The sequence below is a fragment of the Mobula hypostoma genome, chromosome 8 (assembly GCF_963921235.1).
Source record: "Mobula hypostoma chromosome 8, sMobHyp1.1, whole genome shotgun sequence".
In the NCBI taxonomy this organism is placed as follows: Eukaryota; Metazoa; Chordata; class Chondrichthyes; order Myliobatiformes; family Myliobatidae; genus Mobula; species Mobula hypostoma.
Window position 1 is genome coordinate 78,745,568 of NC_086104.1, and position 18,833 is coordinate 78,764,400.

At 42.1% G+C, this 18,833-nt stretch overlaps 1 protein-coding gene across 12 annotated transcripts in view; it reads right to left on the reverse strand.

Moving 5' to 3' along the window:
* The window catches only part of plcb4a (phospholipase C, beta 4a), a 572,877-nt gene that overhangs the window by 84,656 nt on the left and 469,388 nt on the right, over positions 1-18,833 (reverse strand). For all 12 annotated transcript variants that reach the window (XM_063056176.1, XM_063056174.1, XM_063056175.1 and 9 more), the window contains one exon: positions 18,018-18,083. In XM_063056176.1, the coding sequence (XP_062912246.1) occupies positions 18,018-18,083 (66 nt within the window). The remainder of the gene's footprint in view (positions 1-18,017; positions 18,084-18,833) is intronic.

An 18,833-nucleotide genomic window follows, 5' to 3' on the forward strand; every position in this document is an offset into this window, starting at 1 on the left:
TTATTAATTTGTTCTAGATAAATTGTAGTACAATCTGCTCCAATTTATCTTGATCAATTCTGAAAGGAACACAAACCAATCTTTATAGAGGGATCAGAAGTGGAGAGGATGAGCAATTTCATGTTCCTGGGTGTCAGTATCTCTGAGGACATAACCTGGATGCAACAAATTGATGCAGCTATAAAGAAGGCAAGACAGCGGCTATATTTTATTTGGAGTTTGAGTTTGAGAAGATTTGGTTTGTCACCTAAAACACTTGAAAACTTCTAAAGATGTACTGTAGAGAGCATTCTGACTGGCTACATCACCATCTGGTATGGGGGGGGGGTTGGTTATGGGCTACAGTACAGGATTGAAATAAGTTGCAGAAAGTTGTAAAATTAGTCAGCTCCATCATGGGTACTAGCCTCCATACTATCCAAGATAGCATGAATGGCAGCAAAGCTTCACTACCAGATAAACTCAATGCCTTCTATGCCCACTTTGAAAGGCAGAACACAACTACAGCTATGAAGATCCCTGCTGTACCTGATGACCGTGTGATCTCTGTCTCAGAGGCCGATGTTAGACTGTCTTTAAAGAAGGTGAACCCTCACAAGGCAGAAGGTCCAGATGGAGTACCAGGTAAGGCCCTGAAAACCTGTGCCAACCAACTGGCGGGAGTATTCAAGGGCATTTTCAAACTCTCTCTGCTACAGGCGGAAGTTCCCACTTGCTTCAAAAAGGCAACAATTATACCAGTGCCTAAGAAGAATAATGTGAGCTGCCTAAATGACTATAGCCCGGTAGCACTCACATCAACAGTGATTAAATGCTTTGAAAGGTGGTGATGAGAAGGCATACAGGAGTGAGATATGCCAACTAGTGGAGTGGTGCTGCAGCAACAACCTGGCACTCAATGTCAGTAAGATGAAAGAGCAGATTGTGGCCTTCAGAAAGGGTAAGATGAAGGAACACATACCAATCCACATAAAGGGATCAGAAGTGGAGAGAATGAGCAGTTTAAAGTTCCTGGGTGTCAAGATCTCTGAGGATCTAACCTGGTCCAAACATATAGATGTAGTTATAAAGAAAGCAAGACAGTGGCTATACTTCATTAGGAGTTTGAAGAGATTTGGCATGTCAACAAATACACTCAAAAACTTCTATAGATGTACTGTGGAGAGCATTCTGACAGGCTGCATCACTGTCTGGTATGGAGGAGCTAACTGCGCAGGACTGAAAGAAGCTGCAGAGGGTTGTAAATCTAGTCAGCTCCATTTTGGGCACCAGCCTACAAAGTACCCAGGACATCTTCAGGGAACGCTGTCTCAGAAAAGCAGCGTCCATTATTACGGACCTCCAGCACCCAGGGCATGCCCTTTTCTCGCTGCTACCATTGGGTAGGAGATACAAAAGCCTGAAGGCACACACTCAGCGATTCAGGAACAGCTTCTTCCCCTCTGCCATCCGATTCCTAAATGGACATTGAACCCTTAGACACTGCCTTTTTTAAAAATATACAGTATTTCTGATTTTTATACATTTTTTAATCTATTCAATATACGTACACTGTAATTGATTTATTTATTTATGTAGTATTATTGTTATTTTTATTTTATTAATTTTTTTTTTCTCTTCTATATAATGTATTGCATTGAACTGCTTCTGCTAAGTTAACAAATTTCATGTCACATACCGGTGATAATAAATCTGATTCTGATATTTTCAAGGATTGGTTCCTCAGGAAGGCTCTGCCCATCATTAAAACCCCCACCATCCCAGGACTTGCCCTCTTCTCATTGTTACCATCAGTAAGGAGGCATAGAAGCCTGAAGGCAATTCAAGAAGCTGAATTCAGCAATTCAAGAACAGTTTTTTCCCTTCTGACACCTGATTTCTAAATGGACATTGAACCATGAACACTACCTCACTACTTTTATATTATTTCTGTTTTTGCACTACTTATATAATTACTGTAATTCTGTTTTTTTTTCTTTATTTATCATGCATTGCACTGCTGTCACAAAGTTAAGAAACTTCACAACGTACAGCGGTAACATTAAAACCTGATTCTGATTCAGCTGCATTTTACATTTACCAACGTCTTTGACCACAAGTCCATCAGGCAGTGTTCAGCACGGAATGTCCTGAAGACACTGCAGCAGAACGATTCAACGGACACCATGGGGTGGTTCCTAAGCAGACTGCCCAGACTGTCTGGCAGACCTCACCAACATGCACCAGACCTTGCCTGGCTGGCAGTGAGAGGCTCCCTCCCAGTGCGATCCTTCCTGTATGCCAGGACCATCACTCCCACTGTGCGCTGCCCGTAGTGGGGAGCCGATGGTAGCTCACCTCTTTGCAGACTGTGGGAAGGTGGAGAAAGATGTTGTGGTTAATCCCGACCAGCTGAATGACAGAGGGCTGTCTTCTCTACGGGTTGTTTGCAGGCTCACACACAGAGATAGCCATCAAATACTGCTGACACATCATCAACTTGGAAAAAGGCGCCCTTCGGTCTCCCCAAAAGTTGTTGGTCTGCCAGCACATTGAGATGCTCGCGGAGGAATGCTGCCGACTGCCACATTCCAGGCCGGAGTAGGTGCTGAGGGACGTAGAGAAGCTTGGTGCAGTCACCCACAGGGGCTCGGTGGGGAAGGACTACAGTGTAGGGTTTCTTTGCTACTGGAGAAGGAGGGGCGGGTTGGGAGAGGAAGCCCCTCGATTATTGTAGTAGTTAGTATACCACAACACAGGGGCACGAGTGGCAGTAATGCTATTGATGTGCAGGAATGTAACAGAATAGCATGCAAACCATTGATATGAATGTAAAGAATGAAAATGCATTGCATGGTTTATGCTTGTAAGTTTTTTTATTATGAATAAAGTTTCTCTTGTTTAAAAATAAACTAAAACGAAAAAAAACACACTATGTCCCGGGCCCAGCATTTAGATGCAATCACAAGCAGGGCACACCAGCTTTTACTTCCTTAGGTTAAGGAGGTTTGGCTTGTCACCAAACAATCTTAACGAACATCTGCAGGTTTTTATTTGCATTTAAGGGAAATTTAACAGACTCTTAGACAGGCACATGGACGTGAGAAAAATGGAGGTTTATGGGCCGTGTCAGAGGCAAGGGTAGATTGTTCATGAAGTGGGCTTATGTAGGTCAGTACAACATCACGGGCCAAAGGAACCACATGATCTTCTCCAAGGATTGCCACCTAGCTGTGGTCTGAGTCTCTGAGATCCCAAGAGCCAACGCATCTAGAGTTCAGGCATTTGGCACTTAGCTCCTGGTAGGGTCACCCACGGTGGTAGGGTCAAAGGGAAGAATCCAACCAGCATCTCAATGGTGGAGCTGGTAGAAACAATGACACATCACAAAGGCAGTGCATGAGTAGGAAGGCTTTATCAGTGAAGCACAAGCGTTCTCCAGTAAGGGAATACACCCCAACATCACGGATCAAATCCCATGATGATCATCAAGTGGCGAGGGGGGCAGGACTCCGAGATCAGGATCCATGGTGTTGGGTTTATGAAAGGCAACTGAGGGAGGAGAAGAGTGGTTATTCTTGCACACAGTGCACCAGATCAGCCTCTATAGCCACCTGATGACCCACCAATGGAAAACCCCTTCGGAGAATATCATACCCGATTGCAATGATCGTACTACTGCTACTATTACAACTACCACTGCTGTGCTGTACAGTTCAATGTACTGTTTGGAGTATCCGGACTGGTTGCATCATGGTCTGGGATGGCAATTCAAAGGAGGAGAAACATATGTAGCTACAGAAAGGAGTGGTAAACGTGCTTAACTTGGTGAAGTGCCCAATACACCACAGGCACATCCATCCCCACGATCAGCAGTATCTGCAGGAAACGCTGCCTCAAGAAGGCAATAACCATCATCAAAGATCCCTTCATTTGAGTCATGCCATCACCTTGTAGCTAATACCGGGCAGGTGGTACAGAAACTTGAAGTCCCACACTGCCAAGTTCAAGAACAGTCACTTCCCTTCAATTCTTTAAACAACTGACACAACCCTAATCAGTACTACAGTTCAGCAACTCCAGGGCCAGTCCGATCACATTGCACTTACTTTGTTCTGATTGTGTTCTTTCTTGTAAACTTGTTTTAGATCTAATTTATGGCTTTATTGTGAATGCTGTTTAAGCAATGTTGTGTGACTGTGAAACTGCTGCAATTAACTTTTTCCATTGCAGCTGAGCATACGTGCAGTTGTGCATATGACAATGTACTAGGCTTTGACTTTGTAAAACACTTGTTTAAGTGGCCTTTTACCTAAAAGAAACAACTTACATTTTTTGGGATTTCCAGGGACCTGCACTTTGTGCATATCCTCAACGATTTGTAACTCACTGGGAAGAGGGTGAATAAAAAAAATGACTCAGAATGAGAAAATTCGTGACTAGGACTTTCAATTAAAACCTACCCAAAATGTTGTATAAGCAGTGGTTAAGTTGACAACTGAGTCATGTGAAGGCAGTGGAGTGTGCCACTGTCATCTACAGCAAAAGGATGTCACGCTCCCTGATTCATCTGAGCAGTTAGAGGAAATATGAATGCAATTGCAAAATCAATTACTTTCCGATGAGCACTTTATTCAAAGCTCTCACTATGCCTCCTCAGAGTATCAATCACAGACATTCAACGTGCAGACATCCCCAGCCTTCTCCACATCATGCTTCTCTGTCAAATGGTACATTTCACCCAGCCATAGCACTCTCAACAGTTATTCATGTTGACTTGATGTTAATGATGAGCAAAGTAAAACCACATGCATAATGATTTAAACATCTCTTACCCAGATGGTTCTATCTCATGCTTTTGGTCTCTATCTATTCACTCAAAATACACCCTCAAATCTCACTCACGTGGCTTTTGTAAATACAAAAGCTCTAGATAGAGGCAGAGAATGGGACATGGCCCACAATCTAGCTTGAGGGAAGAGGCAGAGGCACTGGCACTGAAGGTCAGAGTGCCTTTTATCTTATCTTCAACTTGTAAATTATACATCAACTTGTACTGTTTCAAGTTTGTTAATTATATATCAACCACAAATATTAATTTGTTAACCTCAAATGATAAAAAGTGTGCCCGACTATCAGAGATACACACTGGACAGTTACTTGGTAAGAAAAGTAAATCCTCATCAATCCACAGGACACTCAACCCTCAGTCATGTTGACTTCATGTTAATGGTGAGGAAAATCGCATGCATAAGATTTGCAACACTTCTACCAGGCCTGTAAGCATTCTGTAGAACATAGCTTGGGAGCACAATGATGGCTCTCTTTAAGGGTGCGTTGCCATGGCAGTCATGCAGATCATGCACAAAATGAAATGCTCAAGCAGTGGTAAAGCCATCAGAATACATTTTGCCAATGTTCACTCTACTCACCGGAATGGGCAGAAACGGTGCTTGGAGGGGGTACTACAATCCAATCCAAGCTCTCATCTGCCAGTGCACAAACTGCAGGATCACTGGCAAAGGGGCATTTAAAACTCCCTTCATCATGGGTGAGGTGCCAGAGGATGGAGGATAATAAATATTGCTCCACTGTTCAAGACAGGAACAATGGGCACCAGGTAGGACGTGCAGAAAAGTAGTTACACCCAAGAAGCAGGACATAGAAAACTGGGTGACTGCCAGGAAAGGGAAAGGGGTGAAACAGCTCTGTGGCCATCCCCCTCAACAACAGGGATACCACTTTGGATACCTTTGAGGGGGTGGGGGGGGGTGGGAATGACCTAGCAGAGGACAGCGATCAGGTCTCGGGCACCGAATCTGAGTCTGTAACTCAGAAAGGGTGGGGTTAGGAAGAGGAGGCGAGCTGTGTTGATAGGGGATTCATTAGTTAGGGGAACAGAAAGGTGTCTCTGTGGACGGAAATGAGATTCCCAGATGGCATGTTGCCTCCCAGGTGCCAGGGTTCAGGAGATCTCAGGTCGAGTCTTCCGCATTCTTAAGTTGGAGGGTGAGCAGCCAGTGGACGTGGTCCATGTAGGTACCAATGTCATAGGTAGGAAGGGTGATGAGTTTCTGCAACGTGAGTTCAGGGGGTTAGGTGCTAAGTTAAAGGACAGGGGCTCCAGGGTTGTGCTATCTGTGCCATGAGCTAGTGAGGTCAGAAGTAGAAAGATGATATCCCTAATTGTCATTGAACAGATGGTGGTGAGCCACTTCGTGAACTAATGGACTCCTTCTGGTGATGGTACTATTGCATAAATTTGAGTTCCAAGATGTAGATCCAGCAAAGATGAAGGAAAAGCTAATTTTCTTCCAAGTCAGGATGTGTGTTACCTGAAGAGAGTGGCAATATTCTTCATAATGTAGACATGGTGAGTTTGGGAGGTGCAGTCAGAAAAGCCAAGATTAGTGATGGTAATGCATTTTGTAGATGGTACTAACTGTGCACTGGTGGAGGAAAAGAACGCGTAGGGTCATGATGGTGTTTCAATTATTGAAATTAGATGTTTTTATCATGAATTACATCAAGTTCCTTAAGAGATTGTTGGGATCTGTACTCATCTATGCCAGCAGATAAATGGGATAAGTGTTGATGGGCAACATGCTCGGAATGGATAGGTGAACCAAAGGGGCTTCTTTCTGTGTTGTACAATTCTGATTCAGAGAATTGTAGTAGCGAATTCAAAAGGATATCTATTCAAATAATTGGTAGCAGCTGAAATAAAACACTCCACAGACATGATTTAGACGTTTTAAAGACAATGAAAGATATTAGTGTAATTTAAACTCTTTTCCTTACACGTCTGCCTATTTGAACTGTTCAAGGCAGAGGTGCAAACAACACCTCTAATTCCACAGTCACAATATGTGGCCTTTGTGGCCAAATCCATCAACTCTCACACTTATTATTAAAGACCAAAGATCATGGATTTGATAGGTTAATACACACTCAAAAATGGTTCCATATGTTAATGGTTCCATATTAGGCCTGGACACTTGGTGACATGATGTTTCTGTTCAGAACAATGACTTTCAGGTGGCCTGCCAATTAGCAGCTCAGATGACACTCAACAAAACTTAATTTGTACTTTGCTGACCCACTTGACCTGTAACCATATTATTACTTCTGTCTTTGCATAAACAGACAGTAAGGACTGTTTAATAATACTGAATCTTCAAAAGGACACCAAGAATAAGAGCACATAACTCAATGATCCAGATACATTGATAAAGGTTTCATGAATAGATCCATAATGCCATAAGCCAATGGCAATGAATCATTCTTATCAGATGATCCAAAAACTTCAGTCAATGAGGGCTGCAAGTTGCAGTTACAGTGAATATTTAATCCTCTCTACAGATTAGTTCCCTTTAACAAAGGACTCCTTAAATTGATACTTTGATTTCTGACCTATAATCCATCAATAGGTGGAACATGAATAAAATCTTAGATTCTTCGGATATTTGGACATGCGTAGCACCTCAGTTTACTTAGCCTGAAAGAGTTTTAAATAATGCATTGATAATTCCTTCACACCCCCTTCCACCCCCATTCATGCTGTTCCTCCACAAGATTGATTGACGCTGTAGACTCTAGCTTAACTGAGCTAACTCAGAGATGTTGGTGCTAGCCTCTGCCAGGATTGCAACAGGTTCCTACCCCTGGCTGTGAACCCAAGAAACAGATGCCTTGGCACACAATGGTACCAAGTGAACTCATCCCCGATTCACCCTCTGCACCTGAAGGGGAAATTATTTTGCAGAGCAAAGAATGCAGTAGTGGAAAGCCAAAAGACTGATGGCAAGAAATGGAGACTTCTTGACCTGTTGAGTTCCTCCAGTATTTTGTGTGCCTTGGTATGGGTTTAGTATCCAGTTGGCCAAGATTAATTTAAGTGCACTGAAGGGAAGAGGCAATGAGGGTGCTTACCTCTCAGTGGGGTTTGGCAGCCCATAGCAGGAAAATTTGCTCATGTGGATGTGGAATCAGGACAATATCAGAAACAAGAAGAAAAGATAACTGATTTCAGGATTAACCCTATATGCAAAATATTCTTGAAAATGTAATAGATACTGCAAAGACCAAACACTGGCCTGCCACCTTGCTCTCCTGTTGTGCCGACAGAACCGGTGCTGGCAGAGAGCAAGGGTACTTAGGCAAAACATTTGTACTGTCACATTTCAGTGGCACAGCGCATGGAGTTTGTCAATGACATCAACTGAAGGGGAAGCTAAACATGTTGCTGAAAACTTTGTAAATGCTTGCAATCACAATTGTAACTATGTTTTAGGCTTTGGCAGGTCCCACCCAATGCTTTACTAAATAAAGTTAGAAAGCAGATGGAAAACATATCCAACTGTTTGTATAACTGGAGAAGATTTTAAAATGGTGTAATTATACCACTGCTGTAATTTCTGTCTCTTTTCTACAGTTTCATCTCATCTGTTAAATGATTTTCGAGGGTTATTTGGTTTTAGCAAAAAAAAAAGGACATTTGGGAAGCTGTAAAACAACATTTAGTGCCATCAGTTCGATACTGATTTCTGGAATGAGTGTTGTTTGCTATTTCCAACTATTTAGTATATTTCTGTGCGAGTTGCATTGCAGCTGCAACACGTTCCTTCACCGCTGACTTTATGCTTGGTTTTCCCTTTGGGAATTTTCCAACATTGTTGAATTGCAAAAGATAACTGCAGTCTGCTCGGTCATGCAGAACCTAAGGCAAATGACATCTGCTTGCTAGTTCCCATATGGCAACATATGGATTGAGTTTCATATTCTATCACGTGTGAAAAAAATCGGAGCCCATGCAAACGTCACTTTACAAAGAAAAACGTCTCTGAGTAGTGCAAATTAATCAAATTATAGCATTTCGTAGCACATGATGAGGCCATTTACTGCATTGAATTCATGCTGGCTCTGTGTAAGAATGGTCCAGTCAGCTCTGGTCTGCAGTCCCCGAACAGTCCACACAAACCATTAAATGCCATGGATTTATTATAGACGGCCACTGGCATATTTACTGACATTACTAGTACAGTTCTGTACCAATTCATGAATTTCTTCTGGAACAAATACTTTGATTTGCCTCCTTTTGTATAACTGGTGCTACTACCAGGACATGTTCTCGTCTCATTTCTACTATTAGGGAGGAGGTACAGGAGCCCAAAGACACATGATCAACATTCTCTCCCACCTCTGCCATTAGATTGCAGAGTAGTTCATGACTTCGAAATAACTCACTATTTTACTCTATTTTTGCATTATTTATTTTTTATACTTCTAATGCAACATAGTAATTTATTATCCACTGTATTGGACTGTACCGCTACTGCAAAACAACCAAATTCATGACATATGTTAGTGATAATAAACCGGATTCTGAATCATAATGGTAACAGAGGAAGCAGTGCTTCTGAAAATGTGCAAATCACTCAGTCCCTTAACCTATGTCAACAGGAAAGCTTTCTTTCTAACTCGGTATATGGATTACTGGCGTCCAGCACCTCAAGGTCAGAGCCACTTCTGTCTGAGTTATCACAAGACACCTTTATGACAGTGCACTTTACCACCAAAGTAGTTTCTGACCCCGAAAGAGCGGTCTCCTACTTGTTTCCATGGAAGCAAATAGATCGTTTGAAGACACGGCACTCTGCAGTTAACTTGGATATGATTGGAGCATCTATTTCATAGGTCCATTTGCATTCCAAATAGTAAATGAGTGCATCACTGGTATGCTGAGCAACTGTCAAGTTGTACACACATCACAACTGCCCGCATTAAGACCAAAAGACATAGGAGCAGAATTAGACCATTTGGCCTATTGAGTCTGCTCCGCTATTCAATCACGGCTGATCCTTTTTTTCCTCTCCTCAGCCCCATTCCCTGGTCTTCTCCCCGTAACCTTGATGCTGTGTCCAATCAAGAATCTATCAATTTCTGTCTTAAATGCACCTGAAGATCTAGCCTGTGGTAACAAATTCCACAAATTCACCACCCGCTGGCTTTTTTATCTGTTTTAAATGGACACCCCTCTCCTGAGGCTGTGCTCTCCTGTCCTAGACTCCCCCACCATGGGAAACATACTTTCCACATCCACTCTGTCTAGGGCTTAGAATATTTGAAAGATTTCAATGAGATCCCCCCCCCCCGCCCAATCCTTCTAAATTCCAGCTAGTATAGATCCAGAGCCATCAAACATTCCTAATATGATAACCCTTTCATTCCCAGAATCATCCTTGTGAACCTCCTCTAGACCCTCTCCAGTGTCAGCACATCTTTTCTAAGATGAGGGGCCCAAAATTGTTCACAATACTCAAGGTGAGGCCTCATTAGTGCCTTATAAATCCTCAGCATCACATCCCTGTTCTTGTATTCTGGACCACTTGAAATGAATGCTAACATTGCATTTACCTTCTTCATAACCTACTGCAACTTAAGTTCCTCACAACTCAACCTACAAGTTAACCTGTAGGGTCTTCTGCACAAGGACTCCCAAGTCCCTTTGCATTTCAGATCTTTGGATTTTCTCCCCGTACAGAGAATAGTCCGCACATTTATTTCTTCTACCAAAGTGCATGACCATGCATTTTTCAACATTGTATTTCATTTGCTACTTTCTTGCCCATTCTCCTAATTTCTCTAAGCCCTCTTCCAGCCTACCTGTTTCCTCAACATTACCTTCCCCTCCACCAATCTTCACATCATCTGCAAACTTGGCAAAAAGCCACCTATTCCATCATCTAAATCATTGATATACAGCATAAAAATAAGTGCTCCCAACTCCAACCCCTGCAGAACACTGCTAGTCATTGTCAACCAACCTGAAAAGGATCCTTTTATTCTTTCTCGCTGCCTCCTACCAATCAGCCAATGGTCTGACAATGCTAGTAACTTTCCTGTAATACCACAGGCTCTTAACTTGGTAAGCAGCCTCATGTGTGGTACCTTGTCAAAGGCCTTCTGAAAGTTCAAATACACAACATCCGCTGCAACCCCTTTATCTATCCTACTTGTAACCTCCTCAAAGAATTCCAACAGGTTTGTCAGGCAGGATTCTCCCTTCAAGAAACCATGCTGACTTGGTCCTGTGTCATCAAGTACTCCATAACCTCATCCTTAACAACTGGCTTCAACATCTTCCCAACCACTGAGGACAGGCTACCTGGTCTATAAATTCCTTTCTGCTGCCTTCCTCCTATCTTAAAGAGTGGAATGACATTTGCAATTTTCCAGTCCTCCGGAACCATGCCAGTATGATGATACTTGAAAGATCACTACTTATCTGGTCCAGGTGACATGCACATTCAGGTTTTGCAGCTTTTTGAGCACCTTCTCCCTTGTAATAGTAACTGCACTCACTTCTCTTCCTTCACACCCTTCAACACCTGGAAAACTGCTAGTGTCTTCCACAGTGAAGACTGATGCAAAATACTCCTTTAGATCATCTGCCATCTCCATGTCCCCATTATTTCTCCAGCCTCATTTTCTAGTGGTCCTATATCCACTCTCATCTCTCTTTTATTTTTTATATACTTGAAGAAGCTTTTTCTATCCACGTTGATATTGTTTGCTAGCATGCTTTCACATTTCATCTTTTCCCTCTTAATTATTCTTTTAGTTGCTCTGTTTTAAAAAGCTTCCCAATCCTAAATCTTCCTGCTAATTTTTATTTTGTTGTATGCCCTCCCTTTTGCTTTTGCATTAGCTTGGCTGTCCTTGTCAGCCATGGCTGTACTACATTGCCGTTTGAATATTTCTTTGTTTTTGGAATACACCTATCCTGAACCTTCCTTACTTTTCCCAGAAACTCAAGCCATTGCTGTTCTGCTGTCATCTCTGCCAGCATTTCCTTCCAATTTACTTTGGCCATCCCCTCTCTCATACCACTGTAGTTTCCTTTACTCCACTGAAGTACTGCTACATCAGACTTTACTTTCTCCTTATCAAACTTCAAACTGAATTCAATCATATTGTGATTGCTGCCTCCTAAGGATTCCTTTACCTTAAGCTCCCTAATTGCCTCTGGTTCATTACCTAACACCTAATGCACTGTACCACTGAAATGTGACAGTGCAAATGTTTTGCTAAGTACTCTTCTTCTTCTCTGCCAGCACCCATTCTGTTGGCACAACAGGAGAGCAAAGTGGCAGGTCAATATTTGGTCTTTGCAGTATATATTACATTTTCAACATTATTTTGGATGTAGGGCTGATCCTGAAATCAATTATCTTTTCTTCTTGTTTCTGACATTGTCCTGATTCCACATCCAAATGAGCAATTTGCTTTTTTACCATACATCCTATCTGGAGTCCCTTCATTCCAGTTCCCATCGCCATGCCAAATTAGTTTAAACCCTTCCTGACAGCTCTAACAAACCTGCCCGCAAGACTATTGGTCCCCTTCTGGTTCAGGTGCAACGCATCCATTTTGTACAGGTCCCACGTCCCCCAGAAGAGAGTGGGGGGTAATGATGTAATATGACCATGCTACTTTATCTTACCAGGGTAATGTATGTGGATGGAACCTCTGGATGCCACAAGATGACAGAGTGACACCGCAGGGCCTTCTCTGCCATTCCATGCCATCCTCATACTGCAGGACTTCTCTTGCTTACCACATCTTAACTCTGTGTACATCTTGTCTCATCCCTCTACAAATACAACACCTTTGACTGGAAGTTCCCCCTGTGCCAGTAAAGCACTCCGGATGCCTTTGATAGAAGCTGCACACCTTTCCTAAACAATGTGTTCACTAAGCTACTTCTCAGCAAACATTTGTGTGCATATGTGTACTCCTGTCTTACCATAATGCCTTCGATTGACATCTTAAACTAAACTTCGAGCTTCTCCATTTGGGAAATTTGCATCTTTGTTTTCACATTTCTCCATAGCTATTCCTCCCACTCTCTCCGTACCTTTTGCTGGCCTCTGTAGTCCCCAGCAATTAGAAGACAAACGCAAGTAAGATCAGAGTATCTAATACATCTGAGATGATGCCTGTGGAATGTGATGTTATGCATTTTGGGAGAACATATGAGGCTAGGACATGCAAAATGAAAGGTAAGGTCCTAAGTAACAAAGGGATGACAAGCAGATAAGTGATGAAGAATTCATATGGACTAATATTTTTCATTTGATAGGGCACTGAGTCCAAGAGCAGTGAGGTTATTGGACATAGTTCTGCTGCACTAAAACTGAATGTGGAGCAGAGTAAATGATGAAATGTGCTGTGCAATGCTGGTGGCATCTTTACAGCTAGTGGCTGTTGTTCCTCAGGGACACTTTAGGAAGGATAGAAGTTGGACCATCATTGTAGTCAAAGTAGGAACAAAATGACAGGGAAGAATGAAGCAGATGATCCCAAGATCTGGCACTGACTCCTGCTGGGACTGAAAGTGCAGGTACCTACCCCTATTGGACTTCTGCATATCGCTACAGTGGGCTTCTTTATCTTGGGGGGAAAAATAAACAGGTTCATAGCACAAGGATATACAATCTGTAAAACATGATCTGAATAACTTTATAGGCAATTGTGCATCAGGCAGTTATATACCAGGTAAGGTCATTGTTCTCTCTTTGAGCCTCAAACTGCAATGTTATGCTATTAAAATACTTAATAGAATGTAAAAGAGAGTCTATTGTAAGTGAACACAGTGCATTATTGAGAGGTACAGGTGCTTCTTTTCATTTTCCTTCACCTGGTAACATGATCAGCTATTTCTAGCAGTGAATGCAGATGATGAGGTATCTGATTACAATGATCATGTGCAGTGGCTGGAGAACAAAACTGAGGACCTGAGGGCAAGATTGCTCTATCGAAGGGAAATGAGAGATTGTTGTGTTCTATGTTTAACTGTGACGTGGCTTACTCCCAGCATGCCAGATAGACAATCAGACCTGAAGGCTTCACAATTGATAGGGTGAACCAAACTGCTGATTCGGAAAAGGCAGAAGATGGAGGTGCGTGTTTCATGATAAACTCTCGGGTAATGCTCTGATGTGGCAGTTTAATCAAACTCATGTTTCCCCAACCTTGTACACCTAACAGTTAAACGTTGTTCATTCTATTTTTCCAAGAGATGATGCCATAACCAAACAAGAAACAATCCACCCCAACTTATTTCAAATCACAGTTAGGGACTTAATAAGGCTTGTTTGAAGAAATCCTTGCCCAATTACCATCAGCATATAACCTGTAGCATGAGAGGTCCCAACACACTAGATCATAGCAATGTTAAGATAAGGAATGCCTACCATTCCATGCCCAGATTGTACTTTGGGAAATCTGATCACTTGTCTGTCCTTCTCCTATCTGCATACAGGCAAAGGCTAAAGAGCAAGGCTCCAGAGATTAGGACAACAGAGGGGTGTTCGGGGGAAGGCAGAGGAGTGGTTATGGAATTGTTTCGGGTTGGTGGACTGGGCCATATTCAAGGACTCATCTGTGGATCTGAAAGAACACACTATGGTTGTCATGAACTTTATAAAAACGGTTGTATTCAAGTGTGTCCCTACAAAATCCTCCCCAGTCAGAAGCCAAAGGTGACCCATGAGATCCACAATCTATTGTGGGACAAATTAGAGGCATTCAAGTCTGGAGCCCAAGAAGATTACATCCAGGTACAATCTCCAGAAAGTCACCTCACAGGCAAAGTGGCAAATCCGGACTAAACTTGAATCAATGAAGGATGCTCAACAGTTGTGGCAGGGCTAGAATGCTACTACCTCTTATAAAGAAAAATCAAATGACATAGGTGACAACAGGGCTTCACTTTCAGATGTGCTCAGTACTTTCTATGCTCACTTTGACCATCAAAACATGGAGGAATCATCATGAACTCCCTCAGACCCTGGACGATTCTGTGATTTCAGTCTCTGAGGTCGATATGCAAGCATCCTTCAGGAGGGTGAAACCACGAAAAGGTCCGGCCCAGATGGAGTTCCTGGCCAAGTACTAATGACCTGTGCTGATCAACCGGCCAGACTGTTCACTGATATTTTTAAGCTCTTGCTTCGGTAGTCTGAGGTACTCACCTTCTTCAAGCAGGCTTCAGTTATATCGGTGCCTAGGATGAATGTGGAAACCTGCCTCAATGACTGTCATCTTCTAGCATCTACATCCACAGTGATGAAGTGTTTTGAGAGGTTGGTGATGAAACATATCAACTCCTGCCTGAGAAATGACTTGGATCAGCTCCAATTTACCTACTGTATAACAGGTCCACAGCAGATGCCATCTCACTGGCTCTTCACTCAACTCTGGAACATCTGGATAGCAAAGATGCCTACATCAGGATGCTGTTTATCAACTACAGCTTGGCATTCAATACCATCATCCCCTCAAAACTAACCAATAAGCTACACACACGAAATGCTGGAGGAACTCAGCAGGCCAGGGAGCATCTGTGGAAAAGACCAAAAAGTCAACGTTTTGGACCGAGACACTTCATCAGGACTGGAAAGGAAGGGAAGAAGTCAGAATAAGGTAAGTGGAGGAGCGAAAGTAGTACAATGTAGCAGGTGATTGGTGAAACCAGGAGAGGGGGAGGGGGTGAAATAAACAGCAGGAAAGTTGATTGGTTAAAGAGATAAAGGACCGGAAAAGGGGCATTCTGATAGAAGAGGGCAGAAGACCATAAAAGAAAGGGAAGGGGAGGAGCACCAGAGGGAAGTGATGGGCAGGCAAGAAGGTGAGAGGGAGAAACAGATAGGGGAATGGTGAAGGCATGGTGGTGCAATTACCAAAAGTTTAAGAATCAATGCACATGCCATCAGATTGGAGGCTACCCAGACAGAATATAAGGTGTTGCTCATCCAACCTGAGTGTGACCTCATGAGGAAGCCATGGATTGACATGTCCAAATTTAAATGGGAATTAGAATTGAAACAGGCAGCCACAGGGAAATCGCGTTTTTTATGGTGGATGGAGTGAAGGTGCTCGATGAAATGGTCTCCCAATCTACATCGGGCCTCACTGATATACAGGAGGTCATATCAGGAGCAGCAGATACAGTAGGTGACCACAACAGACTCACAGGTGAAGTGTTGCCTCATATGGGAGGACTGTGTGGGGCCCTGAATGGTAGTGAGGGAGGAGGTGTAGAGGAAGGCGTGGCATTTGTTCTGCTTGCAAGGATAAGTGCCAGGAGAGAGATCAGTGGGCAGGGACGAACGGACAAGAGAGTCGCGTAGGAAGTGATCACTGCGGAAAGTGAAAAGTGGAGGGCAGGGAAAACCATTGGAGATGGTGGAAGTTATGAAAAATTATGTGCTGGATGTGGAGGCTTGTGGCATGGTAGGTGAGGACAAGAGGAACCCTATCCTTGGAGTGGCGGCAGGAGAATGGGGCGAGAGCAGATGTGCACAAAATGGGAGATGCCAATGAGGGCAGTGTTGATGGTGGAGCTACCCTCACCCACATCTCTTCCATTTTCAGCTTACTTTCAAGGACTCTTCATCTCACATTCTCAATATTTATTGCTTATTTATTTATTATCATTATTTCTTTATTTTTGTATTTGCACAGTTTACTGTCTTTTACACACTAGTAGAACACCCAGTTGGTGTGGTCTTTCATTGATTTTATCATGGTTATTGTTCTAATGCGGATTTTATGAGTATGACCCCAGGAAAATGAATCTCAGGGTTGCATATGGTGACATATATGTGCTTCCATAATTAATTTATCTTGAACTTTATCCCTGTTCTTCTGTTGCCCTGTGTGGGTTGCTCAAAGTCAAATAATGCTTTACTTCTCTGCATGCATTCCTCATGCAGCATTTGTTTTCACTACATTGAAGGACACTGGGGCACGCTGTCCTCCCATGAAGCCAGCAGTCATTTACTTCTGGGAATTTTCTTTTCTGTCCCAATAGCAGTGTCAGTGATGCTTTCCCCTAGCCTAAAAGGCTACTGCAATGCACTACTTCCCAACATTCCACTCTCAAGGACAAACTTTTGCCAAGTTCACCTGAAACATTAACATGAGTGCTGACCCATGAAATTAAAGCAAGGTCAGCACTCGGTGCTATTTAGACATGATTCATGCTTGAAGTGTCTCTGCAGTACCATTGTTTGTCACTATGACTGAGAAAATCTGGACTGCTCCTCAGACCGTTGTTATAACAAATGCATAAACCTTTTCCTTTTGTCATTAAATCTAACTTCTACACTGTAATATTAAGCATTTACAGTCACAGCTTTCAGCCTTCAAATCCATGTTAATAATGTTCATAGTGAATAGCCCTGAAGGTCAGCACATTCACTCAGTGAATAACCTTCCAACAGAGAATAAGGAGGATCCCAGCTCAATCCACGATCTGTAACTTGATCTCATTTAATTCAGGTAAATGGATTAAGATACCAGAAAAAGCTCCTCAGTACATTTATAATAAAAATATAGAAAATCTGCAATACTGTGATAAAGCAAATAGAGCCTTGTTCAAAGGACAGGCCAGAACACTGCAGCATCCTCTCAGCACTTCATCATGCATTCAACTCCCTCAACTGGCTTTGGAAAAGATTGGGAGGCAGTTGGAGGCCAGCTGATGTCAAAACCTTGAGGTACAGAACAGATGGGTAAAGTTGGAAAAATAAAATAAAAAAACATTTGGTCTAATATTGCTTTAAAATCTTTTATCCTTTGTTCAAGTTATTGCTAGCTAGAATTAGGTACATGACAGAATTGGTCGCTTGAATAAATGCAATTGTGACCTACTACATTCTTTTGTGCTGCATGAAACACCTTTTATTAACGTTGAAAAGCTGATGAAAATGTTGACCTTATTAAACGGATATCCAAGTCTGATTTTTATCACTGGTTCACAGTGTATCTGCTCAGCAATACATTAAAACACTCCGGCATAGATAGTGACGTCTAGGTATATTTCTCAGCGATGTACAAGTGCTCCACACTGTTTGCAGTCTACACATGCACAGGTGGACTTTTATATACCCCAAAAAAGTGCAACAAATGGCAGCCAGCAACACCTACAAACTTTGTATGCGAAAGAAATATTAATGATGCATACATACCTTGGCATGCCTTTTCTTTAATGCACTCAGCTCTTTTTGTTGTTTCTTCTGCAGTTTTAGATAGGCCTACAATAACAAATAATGAAACAATTTGTTTGCAGTTGAAAAAGGAACATAATCACAATGGGAATCCTGGATTATGTCCTTTTTCGATTTAAAATTATCATAATCCATTATTCCATTGCTTTGTTGTAACAGCAACCTAATTGTTTTTATGTTTTCCTTTGCAAACTGGTCATTATTTTCATTTTATTCACTGCACACAAAAATGACAAGGTTATAAAAAAGGACATGCAGTTTTTTTTTACCTTTAACAGTACAGACAGTCTTAATGAGCTCTATGTCGTTCTAACCAATAGCCTGATGCATATTTTCTTCACATTGAGATACAAAAATAAATATTATTACTGCAAGGATGCTTAAACCTTATTGCATGAGCCCTAAACTAATAAAGATTAAAACAAGAATACAAATTTACATGTATAAACAAAATGCCCTCAGTATGTCTTTTCCACTGGTTTCTTCCTTACCCTATTAATAACTATTTACCTACTCCAACCCAATTCCTCAATCTGTAAAAAAAATTAATCATTTTACCTCCATAACCCTATTATACATTAAATTTTACTGAATAAAATGAGCAACAAAACTCATGCTCTCAGCCTGCATTGGAACAAGCAATCTATTCAACTGAATTATGATTGACCATGTTTTGTCATGTAAGGCTGTGACATGCATCAGCCAGTAAAGTAACTGGGAGAGTGACCCATGTAATTGATGTTAACCAGATGATTAAGGGTACATTTAATATGAGTA